Raw genomic sequence first — 17,827 nt, forward strand, 5'->3', positions numbered from 1 at the left:
AATTTTGTTTTCATTGTAATTCGTCTAAACAGGAAGATCATGAATGTTCCTTCGGCCATCACCCTCCATTATATACACCATAACACTTTGAAATAATCTCAATAAAATATTGAAAAATTTTAATTATTTTAATTATTTTAACTTTCTATAAAATGAAAACTTTACAAGTCAAGAGTCAGAAATTATCTCTGTATACCTTTTTCTCACATGTGAATTATTATTGTAGTTAGTCTCTCGTATCAACTGAATCGTTTTTAATAAATGGTAGTCGTTCCAAATTAATTATCATATTACATAATATAATAATATGTTGAGCGGCAGTCCCTCAACTCACCTCAACTGAAATTGTAAGTTATTCCTCTTAAGTCATAAATATTTATATTTTACATATAGGATAATACTAATTAATATTACCTTATATGCATGTAATAACAATAAAGATACCTACTTATTTCTAGTAGTCAGAAAACATAAAAAAAAAATTGGTAAATCGAAAATGTTTGTAAATGAAATGAAAATAGAGGGTTTCAAAAGCGTAAAAAAGAATTAAGGAACGGAAAATATGATTTGTATACGTGTAACTATAAAACAGCAGAAGAATAAAAAACTACTTAATACTTTATACAAAATTGTATTGATTTTTTTTTTATTTATGACGACAAAATACAAGAACAATGTATGCGAAGATTATTTGATATAATTAATTATTGACACAAGTCACACAACTTATAAAATACTGAGTTGAATAAAATGTATAAAAAAATTAAATTTAAAATATTAATTATAATACATAATATACAGGTCAATCACTGTTTCTATTGCGACACTTATAATTAATTACAGTTTTGGGCTTCTCGATAATTATTTTTATAAATATTATATTTCTGTCCTTTGGTTGCGTTAGAAACTTTTTAATTAAAGTGTATCTAATAATTTTGTTCGTTATTCAAAATATACTACAGTCTCAAACTTCCAATATAACATAAATTTATAATGAATTAAATAAATTAACTTTTTACAACGCATTCAACTGCGAATATCCCTGGACCTATTCCAATTTTTATTTATTTTTATACCATTATAAAGATTTAAGTTTAATAATTTTTCATGCTTTTGTATAAAATAATTTATTTTTTTCACTTCTTAAAATGTACCTGTTTGCTTGCGCGCGGGCATCCCTTGATCCCTTGACATTTTTTTTTATCGTTTTAAAGTTCTTTAATTTATTATATGCATTATTTATATTTTGACTTTCAACCCCAACTGACACCACTGATCATATTTTAAATATTTTCATTTGTATATTTAATTTTTTTGGTTTGTTATTTAACGTATAGCCAAAAAGTCTATTTCCTCTATTGAATACTTTTACAATTAATTAAATACAAATTTTTTTTGTTATTTAAAATGCGATTACCTGTGGATGCCTAGGGTTCACTTCTAGTGTTAAAGTTCTGTATAATTTAAATAAATCTATTTTACATTTATCTATTTTTAATTCATATTTTAATCCATTATAGGCTATAGCAATCAATAAATGACATAATATGAATAATCGTTCTGTCTTGAAATGAATAGATACTAATTTAAATTAATAAATTTAGTCATTTAGACATTTCGATTTTAGAAACCAGGATTAGATAAGAATATAATATCCATATAAATACCTTTTAAAATGCATTTGCTTGCGATCGTTATTGTTTCTCATCAGTCATCAAATCATTGTAGTATTTCATATATTTGACTTGAAATAATTTTTTTTTAATTTATATTTTATGCATATAGGTAATATTTTTTTATATAAGCTCTATATGGTAGGTACATTTCTTGAACTCAATTACTAAATTATTTTAGGATTAACAATCCACAGAAATTACAGTCTCTGATTTTACTAGAACAAAATTTTATATTTATATTTACTATTATATTATTATTTTATGCTTTTTAAAATGCATTTGATTGTGTGCGTCAATAATATACCTATTTTTTTCGCAATTTTTTTTTTTTTTTTTACACGAAAGTTAAGTTATTTTATTATTTTATACTTTTATAAACTATCCTCAAGTGACCTTTGAATAATCATTTATAAATTATTCAATCATCTGTTATTAATTCATTGGATGATTTAAAAAATAGAATATATTGCAATTATTCTTAGCTTGTACAATAACATAATATTATATTTTATCACATTTTATAATTTTTAATGCATTTTTCTGTCAGGATCTATTATATACACACAGCAATAATAAATTATTTTATCTTATTATATACCTACATATTACATGATACTTAATACCTAATTAAATGTTTATAAATTATATATAATATATATTTTGTAAGACATTAGAGTATGAATTCATAATTTTCATTTAAAATATTCTAAAAAACTTCGCTTATTAAATTTAATAAGTTTTTGAGAATGATCTTTTTTTTTTGGATGGTTGCGCGTATTATCCTGAGACACGCGTATCCTACTGGCGCTATATACTTTCTTAGATTCCCGATCTTGCAGTTCTTCCAGGGTTAATAAGGTATTGATAACAATTAACAACCAACTGAACCCACGGATAATAATATACCTACATTCAAGATAGATATATTATATCCACCTTGCCTTCATTGATATCCGTATTATTATGTAATAAAATAACTATCTGTGTTGTAGTAGATTAATATTACTTATGTAATGATATTCATATTACCTACTATGCCATCAAATTTCATGATTAAATATTTTCATAACACTACCTACTATGCAATATGTCACTCTCAGACCCAATAAACAATAAATTGTACTTTGTACCATTTATTATAACTAGGTAAGTATAAATTATAATAAAGAATAAACCTATACTATATAATATGTATAATGTATATATATATATATATATATTTAAATAATTTGATAAAATATACCTACTAAATAATACTTATAATACTTAATAATAACTTATTTTGTACCGTGTACTTAATACTAGTATAACATAATATATAATAATATATAATAATATTGCATACATGCAATAACACTTGTAGATACTAGATACTATAATCAAAAGAGTAAAAAAGGACCGCTTAGTCACAATTTGGAAGACTTGGCTCTTTTAATATAAAAATTAGTCCCTCCAAAATTTATTTTTTAAGATAAAATAATAAAATAAATCATAATAACATTAATAACTTATAATCTTATAACTTATCTAATCTATATAATTAGAACAATCAACAAAGCAAACAGCAACAGCTATTGATTATTTTCATAAAATTAATTATGAAGAGAGTCAATGTTTTGTTAAACGATACAAATTACAAAGTAGGTATAGTTTTTAATTTAGTATTGATATTTAGGAATATTAATAGGTTGATCAATTTTTATGATTTGATACTTAGAGCTTATTAAATGTGAATGTAAATAGGTACTCTTCAGTCAGAAATACTTGTAGTGAAAAACTGTTTATCCCGTAGAAACCATACTTTCACTTTACAAGTTATAAAATTAATCAAGGATGCTGAGCTTTATTCTAACTGATTTAACTTTTATAAACTGTTCTCATCATCGTTAATAATTCCAAGCAACTTTGCTACATGCAAAAGGGCATTCTCAGCAATGAGGAAGATTAAAAATGCGCTTCAAACTTATTTGAGTCAATATAATTTAACCAATTTATCAATAATTATTAATGAACTAATCTTGGATAAATTTTCAATTTTGAATCGACAGTTATACAGTACCTATAATATATAACATTACCTACCTACATAAGTACTAAGTAGGTACCTTGTCCTACTTAATTGTTGTTATTTGTTTTACTAAAAATATTTTTCATTTTAATACCTAAGTAATAGGTAGATGTATTAAAATTAATTAAAATGTAGGAAAATGGGTGAGAAAAATAATATGATATGGATATTTGAAATACTATTTGAACAGGAGATGTAGAGGTTGGAGGAACAGATCCCTCACAAGTTTAATTAATTTAAATGTGTAATGTAATACCCTTCAAAGTTCAAAATTGAAATTGTGCTTATATTTATGATATAAGTAGTAGGTACCCTAATTAAACATAAATTTAGCACATACCGACCAACGCACATGAAAACTTCTAATAGTAACAATAACTAAGTATTTCCTAACTCACTGACTTCCCTAGTATTCTAACGTTTATGCTTACAATTGTCATTATTTTAATTATTTCAATATAAAATAATTTTCTTATCCTGTTCATCCGATCCGTGAGCTTTCATCCTTTAGATTCAAAACAAGAAACGATCTACTTAACTTAAAACACACCAATAATGAAGTACCTAAGTTATCATGCAGCATAGGTACATATCTATATGATCATATTAATTCGAAGTAACAATATTTACCTTGATTTAGGATACAATAAATTATAAATACATAATACTTGGATAAATATTCTATACTTTCTCTAATGCTCTAGGTACTTATACCTCGACATTTTAGCTATAATTAAATGAGATAATTGTCTTATAATAATCCTCTTTCATCATCATTGAAACTTGAATACTTGATAGTTACCAATAGTGGAATATAATATGATATTGATCACTTATATTTAGAGCAAATACCTCTATAACAATACAATTGTTAAATGCACGTGCAAAGCTAGATGTGAGCATAAGTTAGATTATGTATCAAAACGTACATTATTATAAAGTTATTACTTAATGTTAGGTTTACTTATTTAGTGAACTATGATGGCCACTTGAATTAAAAAATGTTTAAACAATTCATCATTACATGTATCTCACAACTATAAATCTTTATATTAGTTTTTCATTTATTATACTGGCTACAAGATGGAAGGTCATTGAAATTGAAATCTCTAGTGAAGTGTGCACTACATACATAGCTATCAAAAATGTCAGTATAAATATTTGTATATTCATTCATCATACTAAAATTCATAGAATCATATCACTTACACAATTTTTTCTCTGTGTATCTATAGGTATTCTATCACAAAAAAAAAAAAAAATACAAAAGGCTGCAAAAGGTTTTATTATTGGTATTATGAGAAAATGTTCATCTGAACAAATGATAATAGAGTAAAGTTTAATTGTTCATCACTTGTACGTAGTAAAATAATACATACATACTGCCAGGATATTTTTAATAATGACAATAAACAAAAAATTAAATATAAATAGTTTATTATCAAAAATACTGAAAATATATTTAAATTTATATTTTATATAATCAAAAAGTAATTACTCGTTTACTTAAAATATAATATAATACTTAAATTTATATTTTTATTTAAGTCATAGCTTAAATAAAAAAAAATAAAAATGGACGGATTACAATATTGAACAAATAAGATGTATTTTATTAAGGAGTCGGCAACAATCATATGAGGTTAATATATTACACTTACACACTGTATAAGATGGTAAGTGAGTAAAGGTATTATTATTATTAACGGATTTTTTAAAAGCAGTTTGCACTACTTAATAGCTATTAAAGAAAGAAAAAAATCAATAATTTCTATGATATGATTTGAACATAATACTTAAACGTATTAATTGTGCACTATTTTAAATAAAGAACAATGTAACATTAAAAAATTAAAAAGATCATTATTATGTCTATAGTTAGCATTATGTACTCCTTTGGAAATGTCTGTGTAGATGTTTTTCAAGGCGGTATATTATTTCCAATTTTAGTCAATATATTATATTATTATGTACTTCAAATCAACCTAACACTCCTAACATATAAGTACCCGAGTATACATTTTGAGTGGCTTAATGGTGTCAGGTTTAAAGTCTTGATTGAAATACTTGAAAGTCATACCTATAGAATCAAATTTCATATAACATTTCTTAAAACATATTTTTCTATTAGAAATTAGAAATTAGATTATTGCCGATCCCCATAAAATTCTTACATAGTAATGGCAGTCTTCAAAAAATGGTTCTTAGTAAGCAAACAAAACTATAAATATACTAGATAATTTAAATTTAAAAAAATATAAATTATTTTTTTAATAGTCATAATACAAAAATGGTCTATAAAAGAATGTTAATAAAATGTGCAGGTATACTGGAAATTCATAACTTATTAAAATATAAGAAGCTCAATGTTTGGTGATTGCATTTCGTAGATCACTTTGTACTGAGTGTAAACACATAACCAGCAATAAAACTAAAAATAAAATATAATATAATTTAATTAATTAATTTTTTTTTGAAAAATGTATATATTTGTATTTTATTTAGTCCTGTTAACATACTTGCATAGCAGCCACAATCCAATAAATCACAGCAGCACATATTATGTGAATCTAAAAAAAACAATACAAATTTTAATATAGTTAATATAAATTATACAATTATTAACTTGATTTAGAAGCATATTTATTTATTTTAAACAACTTTAACTAGGATCATTGAGCTAAAAGACAACACTCTTTTCAATAACAATAGATATACATTTTACATAGTACCTGGTAATTCTTTTATCAAAGAGCATTCATAATATAAAAGAACTATGCATGTTAATGAAAATATTTTATTACAACACACAATAATAAATTGTTTCAGAACAACAATTTAGAGTAAGACGATAAATAAAAATTAAAGGTTAAACTAGCAGTTGTTGAGTAATAAGTATTTTAAGATAAGATGAGTGAGATAGTGTAGAGACACAACCACACTAGGATACTCATCAAAATGTTGATCTACTATCCTACTATCCTAAATTTAAATACTTATAAGTTATAACTAATTAACTACTCATCCAAATTTCAACTTTTATTTAATAGTCAAATATTCCAAATAATAGTCTATGTAGAGGTATGAATTTAAAATATATAGTATCATTCAAAAAAGTAAAAAAAAAAAACTTAAAAAAATTGTAAAAATGTTTTTGTTTCAGAAAAATGTTACGTTTATAAATGCTTTATTAAAAAAAAAAAAAATGTATTATGTAAGACCTTAATGATTTTTATAATAATGAGAGTATTATGTTAAATGAATCACCTGGTATATCTATGAACTATATTATATTATATTTTTATGAATGGATTATCAGGTAATGTATAAAATGTATATTATCATTATATTATGGAACTGCTTGATTTTAATGGGTAATATAACTAAAATTAAACATTATCCCAACTATTTGGAGCTGGCTAAACTAGATCAGGCTATGTAAACAATGTATTGCCCCTTCAAAATAAAAAAAAAAACATGCTTGACATTTTAAGTATTGTCAAATGGTTGAGAGAAATTACCAACTGAGATAACTAGCTAAATTTTATTTTTAAAGAATAATATCATAAAAATTACTTACATAAATATAGTATCCATATAGCAGCCAAATGGACCAAACCAGCAAAAATATTACAACGAATCCCATACCAATTAGCCATGGTAATAGGAAACCTCGGAGATTGTTATTTAAACCCTTCAGCAACAATAGAGATGAACCCACCATATAGGCGAAAAATATTAAAGTGTACACCACATAATAATTAAGTTCTAGAAAAAAAATATAATAATTAAAAATGCAATAGATTAAAAAAAAAATTAATAAATTCTGGCTCTTGAGAAAAGAAACCAATTGTGAGTAATTTATATATCCTTCCAACTACCAATAGCACAGCACAACCTAGTAGAAAACTTCAGTACAATCTAATCAAATCTTTGATAATTACACATAATATTAGCAGTTATTTTATAAGTCTTGTAGTATGTGTATAGAATATTTAAGCATTGTAGATTGGGTTGTTAAAATAATGCCATACCTGCATGTGTTGTCTACGTCCTAAAAGTACATAACATATAAAATTTAAGCTCAGCAGATCATGTGTAGCTTTGTTAGTTTAAAAATTACAGTGAATCGGTCTAATTTGAAACTAGATGGTAAAAACATTATCTGTGTTTGTACGTAAGTTTTTTACAATTATTCAGTTTTTAAGTGAGTAATGAGCATTTTTAATTTATGCTTTATTGTATTCGCATGACTTACTAAAAAATTGAACAATCGTAAAAATTTAACATACAATTACAGATAGTGTTCTTACCTTCAAGTTTCATAATAGGTCAATTCATTCTAAATTTTTAAACTAACAGAGCTAAACGTGATTTGCTGAGCGTAAATTTTCTATGTTACGTACTTGTAAGACAGAGACAACACATGCGGGTATGGCGCACTCTTAAGTTAAATAATATTTTATTGGATTTACTTTAGTTAATAATAAAATTAACTTTTAAGATTAGCTTGAATGGCAAACAATTATTAATAATTAGTAACAAACAATGTATACGTCATAGGAGACATTCTTGCCTATCTTAAATTTTGAGAATTTGTGTATTTTATTTAAATTACTTACCACGTAGATTAGCTTCAAAAAAAGGATTATACATTTGTGTTGATTCACCTCCATTTTGCATATGAACAAGAAGTGCCATCAAGAAAATTGATATCGCCTAAAAATAATAAAATAAATATTTATATAAAACTACTGGAAAAATAAAAATAAATGTATAAGCTTACGATTGTGTATGCTGCTACAAATTTACAACCAGTTTTCACATCTGGATATACAACAATAGGCGTCCAAAATGTTTTTAATAAAGTCATTGTTTTTTTTTTTGTCAACAATCACAATTAAATCTAAAAAAAAATGTTAATAAACTTAGAAAAAAATTATTTAAAGCAACAGTAATTTTAGATTCTGCCTTTTTATTATAACACACTTATACTACTAAAATTAATGGTAATAACTAAACTTGATCAATTATAATTATATATTTATATAAAACTTCATGTGATTAACCAAGGTAAATACATACAAAGTATAATAGTACCTAGTCCTAAAATAATTATAAAATATTAAAATAATTGGAAGCTTATAAGTAGTGGAACATTTAGAAAAATGGACTAATATTTACGGTTTTGATTTGTAGTTAAAATAAGAAGGCATATATGTTTGGAAATGGAATGAAAGTAGTTGTCATACATTTTAATATGAAAAATAAATGGTTTAATAAATGCATTAATGAAATTAAAATGTAGGTAAATGAGTAGGAATAATAGAATATTATATTGTAAATCAAAAACCACATAACATAATGAAAGCAACTTTTAAATATATCACAAGAGATATAATATGTATAATAGAATGAATATGTGCAGAATTTAAATTATAATAAAATGTATAAAAAGTTAAGTATACCTATCCTATATAATAATCAATATCAAAAAGATTCTTCAGACATCACAATACCAAGGTAGATCATAAACAATATTATACAGAAAATAAATTATTTGCAAATGAAGACAGGAATGAATTTCTACGAGTAAACTAATGATCAACATTAAACACAATAACATTTATATCAAATAGAGTATGACCAACAAGTATAGAATTCTGTGTATAAACACATAAAGTAAAAAGAATCTCCAGCCAGGGGATCTGTCAAAGTACCAAAAACCATACTAGCTAAACCCACAATCACCGCAAGATTTATAGTGACTATGACGGTGCTTCAGAATGCGTGTTTACTGTTTACACACAAAAAAAAAAATCATAAATAAACACCACCGCCAAGTTTTCTTACTATAAGTCTTTAATATTAGTAGAGCATAGTGCCTTAATATTAGTTAACACTAAACAACGGTTTTAGGGCGTGTTGCAGTAACCGGCAGTGGTCTTATTCATTGTAAACGCTATTTAAATGATAAAGTGTGCTTACGAGTTAAGACGTCAGTAGAACGCTTCTTTGTGAGTGTTCGAAGTCAAATATGTATTAGGTTTTGATTGATCAGTAGTTACTAAGTGGAAAATAGATGGTCTTCGTCGTCTTGATCTATATGGCATTATTGTTGACTCTTGGGAACAACGGAATTTGTTTATCATTAAACTGATATGATATTATCACTTATTATCAGAGGAGTCGACGTCACGGAATAATAAATTCAGTGGTCTTATCAAAATCGGTATCACTTTATTTTTTTATATTCTCATATCTCATAAAACATATTGCTTCGATCAACAAAACTTGCGACTTGTCCTTCATAGCTTGCTCGTGCACCGTAGTCCACTATCCTGTAGGTAAAATAATATCCTAATTTATAAATCATATATTATACTATTTAGTATATATTATATATACTGTTATTCTGTTTTTGTATTGTCAGTAAAATTAATTTTTATTTTAAACTTACGCTGTGTTATAGTTATAATAACTATTCAAATATTTTTGTATGTTTTTTCTAGCATTTTGATATAACTTTGAAGTTATCATGGCTACTGCTGAGCGGGTAAAACAAGATATGCCTCCCAAAGGTGGCTACCGGAAGATTAATTTTGCTCGAGTGTTTCCTAAACCATTTGCCAGTAGTAAGTAAATATAATTGTTACCATTGTAAACTTAAGTGACTGTTTACTTATAAGTTATAATATAGTTAGGGCTGTTCTTACAATGTTCAGTTAGTGCCTGATAACGCTAACTGGAAGAATTTATCATGTGTTAACCCATAGAATTATACTGGTTTGTCTTAACCGAAACTTAACCGGACATTGTAAGAACGGCCCTAAAGGTTAAAAATTATAATTTATTATAATTATAATATTAAATTGCTCCGTACCATGACAATATAATCATCATCCAAAAACATACAACCAAACTTACTATTTAAGGTTAATACTTTCAGAATTGCAGGTATTATTAATTTACATACCTATTTACTTATGTATGTATATATTATATGCTATAGAATCACCAACATAAGAATTTAATTTATGATAGGCATGTTTGACAATTTATTTAACTGATACAATACGAATATAATATACTTTTGTATAGACAGGTATTTGTTATTTTATTGAAGCTCATTCAATGTATTATTTAACATTTTTCATTTATTTATTTATTTTGTAGGTATGACTTTTGTTCAACATTCATATTAATTTCTAGGATAAATCGATAAACGATAAATATAATATAATATATATAGTTATTTTAATCTCTTTAAGCCTAGTATTGGTGTCATGTATTGGGAGGTTAAAATTCAAATTGCATTTGGTCCATTCTCATATTTGTGATCTATATTGATTTAGATTAGGTTGAATTATTTTGCATATTACAGGTAACCATTTTATAGAAGTGGACTTAGTCATTTCAATGATAATTCTCGTGGTAGAGTTGAGTATTAGTATCTATTCCCAATTCTAAATTTGCTGTTTTTGAATTATACTGTTTCTTTTTTTTTTTTGTTAATTTTAAAATTGTTGTGTCATCTTAAACAGCTAAAAATCTAAATATATACCTAAGCATCTATAATTTTTTTCAATCGTTCATTTTTGTGCGTTTCAGATTTAATAGAAAATAAATAGCTAAATGTAGTAATAAATACATTAAATATAAATTTTTTGTGATAATTGTTTTATATGTAATGAAGATTTAATATTTTAGTTTTTATTTTATTTCAGGTAGAGCATTGGTTGGTACGTATATAGTTTGCACTGGGGTTGGTTGGTACTTTTACCTTTTAAATGATCGACTTGTTGACAAATATCAAGTCGAATCACGCAGTTCAATTATTGCTCTAACACCACTATTAGATGCCGAAGCTGACAGAGAGTAAGTACATAGTAAATTTATTTACTTATATTCTGACATTGTTAATAATTTATATTAATAAACATAATATCATTACAGATATCTAAAACAATTAAGAAGAAATCGTGATGCTGAAGAAAAATTAATGGAAAATGTCAAAGGATGGAAAACCGGTACTTTATATGGTGAGCCTGTATACAAGACAGTTGGTAAAGATAAACTCATTGAACCTGGCTTGAATGAATATTATGCACATGCTCCTGACAAAGTTTTGTTTGACCGAGCCTACTGGCATAAATATTTATAAACAAGTAAGTAATATATTATTGGAAAACAAATATTTCATTCCCTTCGAAAAGTTGAGTTTATAGACATTTTGTCTGATCAATATTAAGATAGGTCATTTGGTTTTTGACACCTGGTAGTTCTTTGATTATATGAAATTTGGTTGTATCCAGGTTTTTTAAATCATTTCTTAATATTTATTTCTTGATGTTTATTGAAGTTCATTATTTCATTAATAGTTAATATATTTACTATTTTTTTTAAATGATAAATGTAATGTTAAATGACAATAATACAAATAAATAGGTAGATGTCATAATATTAATGTAATAAATTAGTGTTATGGAAATATATTTTTTATTCATTTCTTAAAAATAATAATATTAAGCTTAAAAATTTCAATTCAATGAAATATAATAAATTTATTTTTAGATTAACTAACTCATGTATATTTAATTTTTTAATACTATACTTAAATCCTCATCAATATAATTTTATTTTATGTTCCTCAAAACTAGTATGTTGTTATCAAATTAATTGCTTGTAGTAAAAAAAAAAATTTTTGCAAATGACTTTTTTATTACTCTTTGTTATTAATCACTCCATATTTATACTTAGATTTGCCTTATCACACATACAATATATTAATGTGTATAGTGTGTGACTGTGGATATAGCAAGTATCAAATACTTTTTGATTCGGTTCATTAATTACTTACCTATATATAATGAGATATATCTTACCACATTTATAGTTATATATTTTTATTATTTTTATTCATACGCTAAATTGCTCATTAAAAATAATTATAGTAACTAACTATCAATAAAGTAATGAACTTAAATTTAAACAGAAAGAAATTAATATAAATAATGATTTAACAAATCGGAATACACCAAACATTTAATAATAAAAATAATCAGTAAATTAAACGCCCTGAGAAGAACTCTCGGGGATCAAATTATTTATCTTGATATTTAGAAAATTGTATTTATTTAACTAACATATTTAAAATTTAAAACCTAATATTTGTAGTGTATAGGAAAATCTTCCAAATTTTGTTTTGGACTATTAATAATAATCTTTAAAAAAGAAAGTTTAAATCAATTATGTTGTCTGTTTATTTAAATAATTTTAGCCAAGTAATACTGAGTATATATTTTAATATTAAAGTTATATGGACAGTAAATATAAGTATATTACATAGTATGAAATATGTAACTATTTAATTTAAAAAAAAAAGGTTTAATTTATATTCCTAGAATCTTAGATTATAATATGTAGAGTTGTAAATTATTACAATCATAAGTATGATATTTTTGGTTGGTATATGTTCATATTATATAATATAGTATTTATTATAAATAGCTATATCTGAATTACAAATATTTGTTTTCATTGTAGATAATTAATTTAACCATTTTGAGCCTTTGTCTAAATATTCCTCAAAAATAAATGTTTAATTTAGTACTTAAAATAATAAATATCTTGAGTTTATTTTATTGAGATTTAGTAATTTTCCATTTTCACTTAAATTAATATTTTAATCTATAGGTTTATATTAATATGTAATAATTTATAATTTAATAAAATTGATAGGTTAATATGAATGTGACTTTTTAAATAATTTATTTAACAGTTTATTTATATAAATAATTTTCATGTTATTCTTTTATTTTGCAGGTATCTATGAAATTTGTACAACAATGAAAGTCATTACAATACTTGTTATATTACATGTGTTTAGATTCAATAAAAATGTATATTTTTTTTTCTGATAGTAACATTATAAAAAATAGAAATAATAATTTAAATATGTTTATTGAATATTTTGTATTTGTAGTATATCATTATTTAAAAGAACTAATTGCTAAAAATTAAGGTTGCAATAAAAGAATGAGTGCATTGTTAAAATAAATTGTTATTCTATATTTAATTTAAATAACACATCATTTGTAACATGTCAACATTAAATTTGGATTATATATTTAGTAAAGTTAATTAAATGAAATTATGTTTAAATACAATTAAAAAATATATCATAAATGAAAAAGTATGGCTCAAAACTAAAAATATTTATAAATTAATAATAAATTTATAATCTTAAAAAATATAATTTTAGTATTTGAAAAAAAAGATGTACTGACATATTGTAATTGTTACTATTCAATATTTAGTGTATTATCCAGACAAATATTTTTAAGGTTTTCAATAAGATTATTCCTTTTATAAGAAGTTTTTTTTCTATAAATAATATTTTGGCTAAAGATATTATTATCTTAATAATAATTCATTTAGTTATTTTAACATATAATTTATAACTGCTGCAAAAACAAAACTTGAATAATAATAACTTATATAAATCTAGAATTATAAATAATATACATTTTGCATAATATTTGCGTTAGTTTGTTGTCAAACAATGTTGATGAGGGGAGGTCGGAGGTAGCAATTGGATATGTATTGTATGATTTAAAGAAAATATTCTACTCTAACTAGTATAATATAAAGGTTAATTTAGTTAAGAAAAAAAAATATTAAAAAAAATAAAATGTAAAGAATGTTTATTGTCCATTTAAAAAAGTCATGGTTACCATAGAGAAATTAAATATAATTAAAACATTGTATAATATAAAATATGATATCCTCGTCATATGAAGTCTACATCTACCACACGTTTTTATGTGTCGTATCTGGTTTACTACGTACTTATAATTGTACTTTATTAAAATATGAATAGTTAAAAAAATGTAGAATTATAGTATATTTAATAAATAATAATATACAATTACAAAAGTAATTCAATAATACATGTCAGTCTAATACTGAATAAAAAAAAAATCTTCATTAGGTTTCTATAGAAAAATAATTATCAAAATGTATGTATTATTATTTTTGTCATTATGTATTAAAAACCACGATTATTGTTATTAAAAAATTAAGTACAAAATAATTGTATTTTAAAAAAACATTCAAATATGTTAGAGCACGACTTTAACCATAACTAGTAACTGATTATCTATTAAGTTCGCAATATAGTTACAATTACTACTAGATCCGTGTTGTATTACAGTTTAATATTATTAATATAATAATGTAGAAGTTCCAAGATAAAGCTTTATCGTCAACAATGTCAAACTGTTGAAAATTACTATAGATACATGGTAGATGACAAGTATGCAGCAAATAGTACACAAAATGATGTATATCTGAAGTCATGACATGTATCTACTTTTTTTTATAATTAGGCATACCTAAGAATTTATTAAACTAGAATAGATACATCATCTTAATCATAAATTATAATTTATTTATAAGTCATAATGAACATTTTATTTTATTAATTTTTGAATACTACTATAGATTTATGAATGGATTACCTAATTATTCCTAAAGAAAAAAAGTTTTAAATCGAGTGAGATGCAAACCGTGAAATACCTTTGAGTTTAACGTCTTTACGTCCGAACTCCGAAATCTAAATTGTGGTTTTCTTGTTTCGTTAAACTCTTTTTTATATTCATTATCACTTATCTTATCATCTACCAGAACACTGGTGTTGGCTAACCTGATACCTGAGGAATGCGTTTTGCAGCCTCCGACAGAAAAGATAAAACCAGTGGAAATAAAAACCAATCAATAGATATGTAAACAAAAGATGAAAATTATTTCGTTTTAGTTTAGTTAGTTTTGTTTGATATTTAAATTTTCAACGTTTGTTCGTACCACATGCCGTTCAAAATAGTAATTCGTTCATCAGTCATGTTCAGTTCGCGCACTTTATCGAGCTGATATTAAACAATATTTATTTACATTGCACCGAACATTTTCCCTAGTATTTTAAGATCGATTTCTGGTAATTTTTCTACAACAATATTACTATACACTATAGTTACAGTTGTTTTTGAATATTAATTTTTATTTTATTCCTTTAATATTTGGCTTTATATTTTTTCTATTCTTGCAATAACTATTTTTAATTAACAGATCGATTGTCATTTTTATTATTAAGGGACGAGACCATTAAGCTGGCAGGAGCATTGGAAGACAAGTCAGATTTGGAGGGGACTGCTCCAACCTCTCCAGATCATGTTCCTTCTGATCAATCAGGTACTTAACTTTTAATATTGTAGAAGTACTCAGATAGTGAATTAATGTATAGACTTATAGTAAATGTAAATGTTTTTGTTTTAAAATTCTTAATCCCCTATTTATCACTGTTAGAGTGCTTAATATTTTAATTATTGGAATTTATTAATTTACTTAAATTATAGTAACTGGTTTGATTGAATATTAAAATATGTTTACTGTTCTGTACTTCTGTCGAGTGATAATTTGGCTAAAATTTTAATGATATTTATTATACATCATTATCTTGATGATAGCTTATCAGTCAAATATAATCCTTATAAATCTTATCAATTTTTTGATGTTATTTTTATACACATTTTATTTAATTATATTTTGCTTTTTCGTGTAATTACTAATTAAAAATGAATTACTTAGCTTATTTACAAGGCTAGCATTAGGGAATAGGGGTGGGCGTCCAGATCTGGATGCAGGACGCCTACCATAAGAATAGATTTTCAAGTGTATTTTAATACATATAATATCTAATAATATGTACCTTATGTACTCATGATAACTTTAAATTATAAATTCGATAAATACATTTTTTTGATGTACCTTTTTATTTAAAATATAATTTTTAGGTATATTTGTTATTAATTTATTACCGCCATAGTTGCATGGTCTGGTCATATTGTTTTTATGTAATTAGAATTCTTGTCATTATTACCTATTTTATGTTACAAAAATTGTATATCGAAAAAAAATTTTCGATTTATTATTGTAAAAAAGGAGGAAGGGGTGGGGGGTTGTTAATACCTAGTTTTGTCCTAGGTATCAATATTTGTAGCGCTGGCCTTACTTATTTATTTTATGTATCATAATTCAAAAGTTTATACAAAATAATAAATATTGATGTTTACCTACTTCATAGATTAAAGACTTACCTATGTCTATTGTCTATTGCTATCAGGTATTCTGTTGTATTGTTGATTAATGACTTTTATTTAAATAATAATGAATATACTATTATTTTGTAGTTTGTATTGTTTCTATATTGTACACTTTTAAACTGAATACAGTTAGGCTGTTTTTAAAGTTCTGACTTAAGATTTTCTATGTTATGATTTTAGTAAACAGGCAAAATAGTTATTATGGTATCAATTAAATGTTATATTATACCTACTTTAATATAACTTATAAACTATATATTTTAAGGGTGTAAATAAGATAATAGTACTAACAAATTAAAATTATCCGTAAATCTTCTTATTTATTTAACATTAAACGGGCAAGGTCCTTTTACAATTTCTTTAATTACCTATATTATCTCAGAATCACACACAGGTATAGATGTAGCCTATAATCATTTTTTTTTTGATATAATCTAATTAGTTTCTAAAGAGTTATGCTCAGTAAATATGCAGTGTGTACGCACTACTGCTTACATTTTTCTGGGATTTTTTTTTTGTTTTATATTTATTTAATATGAAGTTGTTTTCTTTGATGAATGTATGTAGCTTCAGCGTATATTTTATTAATATTGGAATTTTTGTTATCAGTCAATTTTTTAGCTTTCAGATAACGTTTTCTATGAATACAAAAATTAATATATATCCATGTATAAGATAAATAATAATTATAATAGTAAGTTATAAATTATTTTATTGAAAAGTTATTAGTTATTACAATCTCAATACATTTATGTAATGTAGATAAGCCTTGTATATTTTTGATACTTAGTAAAAAAATTTTATTATGAATTTGAGTAGAAGGGCTTGACTAGAGCTTATAGATCTACTTAATACTCTTAGTATTTTTAATTTTTAAAATGATAAAAAAATATCCATTAAATATTTTAATAAATATACATTTT

At 24.2% G+C, this 17,827-nt stretch overlaps 3 protein-coding genes across 8 annotated transcripts in view; 2 read left to right on the forward strand and 1 right to left on the reverse strand.

The window, feature by feature from the left end:
• The window catches only part of LOC114119454 (NADH dehydrogenase [ubiquinone] 1 alpha subcomplex subunit 13), a 189,456-nt gene extending 175,652 nt beyond the window's left edge, over positions 1–13,804 (forward strand). Inside the window, exons 1-5 of one of the 4 annotated variants that reach the window (XM_027981010.2) lie at positions 9,970–10,087; positions 10,257–10,379; positions 11,472–11,622; positions 11,701–11,912; positions 13,570–13,804. In XM_027981010.2, the coding sequence (XP_027836811.1) occupies positions 10,283–10,379; positions 11,472–11,622; positions 11,701–11,908 (456 nt within the window). In that variant the 5' untranslated portion in view covers positions 9,970–10,087; positions 10,257–10,282 and the 3' untranslated portion in view covers positions 11,909–11,912; positions 13,570–13,804. Of the gene's footprint in view, positions 1–9,969; positions 10,173–10,256; positions 10,380–11,471; positions 11,623–11,700; positions 11,913–13,569 lie in introns of those variants that run through there. The other 3 variants (XM_027981009.1, XM_050199357.1, XM_050199358.1) reach the window with 3 other exon arrangements.
• LOC114119453 (uncharacterized) lies at positions 5,165–9,890 on the reverse strand. Its single transcript, XM_027981008.2, has 6 exons — positions 9,733–9,890; positions 8,531–8,650; positions 8,367–8,463; positions 7,325–7,512; positions 6,264–6,314; positions 5,165–6,175 (listed from the first exon to the last, which is right to left on the reverse strand). The coding sequence occupies exons 2-6, from the start codon at positions 8,615–8,617 to the stop codon at positions 6,092–6,094; spliced, it is 507 nt and encodes a 168-aa protein (XP_027836809.1). The 5' UTR covers positions 8,618–8,650; positions 9,733–9,890; the 3' UTR covers positions 5,165–6,091.
• A 1,712-nt stretch (positions 13,805–15,516) lies between the features above and the next one.
• The window catches only part of LOC114119460 (serine/threonine-protein kinase tricornered), a 121,875-nt gene continuing 119,564 nt past the window's right edge, over positions 15,517–17,827 (forward strand). The window contains exons 1-2 of one of the 3 annotated variants that reach the window (XM_050199351.1): positions 15,517–15,739; positions 15,871–15,993. In XM_050199351.1, coding sequence (XP_050055308.1) covers positions 15,973–15,993 — 21 coding nt within the window. In that variant the 5' untranslated portion in view covers positions 15,517–15,739; positions 15,871–15,972. The remainder of the gene's footprint in view (positions 15,740–15,870; positions 15,994–17,827) is intronic. The other 2 variants (XM_050199350.1, XM_050199353.1) reach the window with 2 other exon arrangements.

The sequence above is a fragment of the Aphis gossypii genome, chromosome 2 (genome assembly GCF_020184175.1).
Source record: "Aphis gossypii isolate Hap1 chromosome 2, ASM2018417v2, whole genome shotgun sequence".
In the NCBI taxonomy this organism is placed as follows: Eukaryota; Metazoa; Arthropoda; class Insecta; order Hemiptera; family Aphididae; genus Aphis; species Aphis gossypii.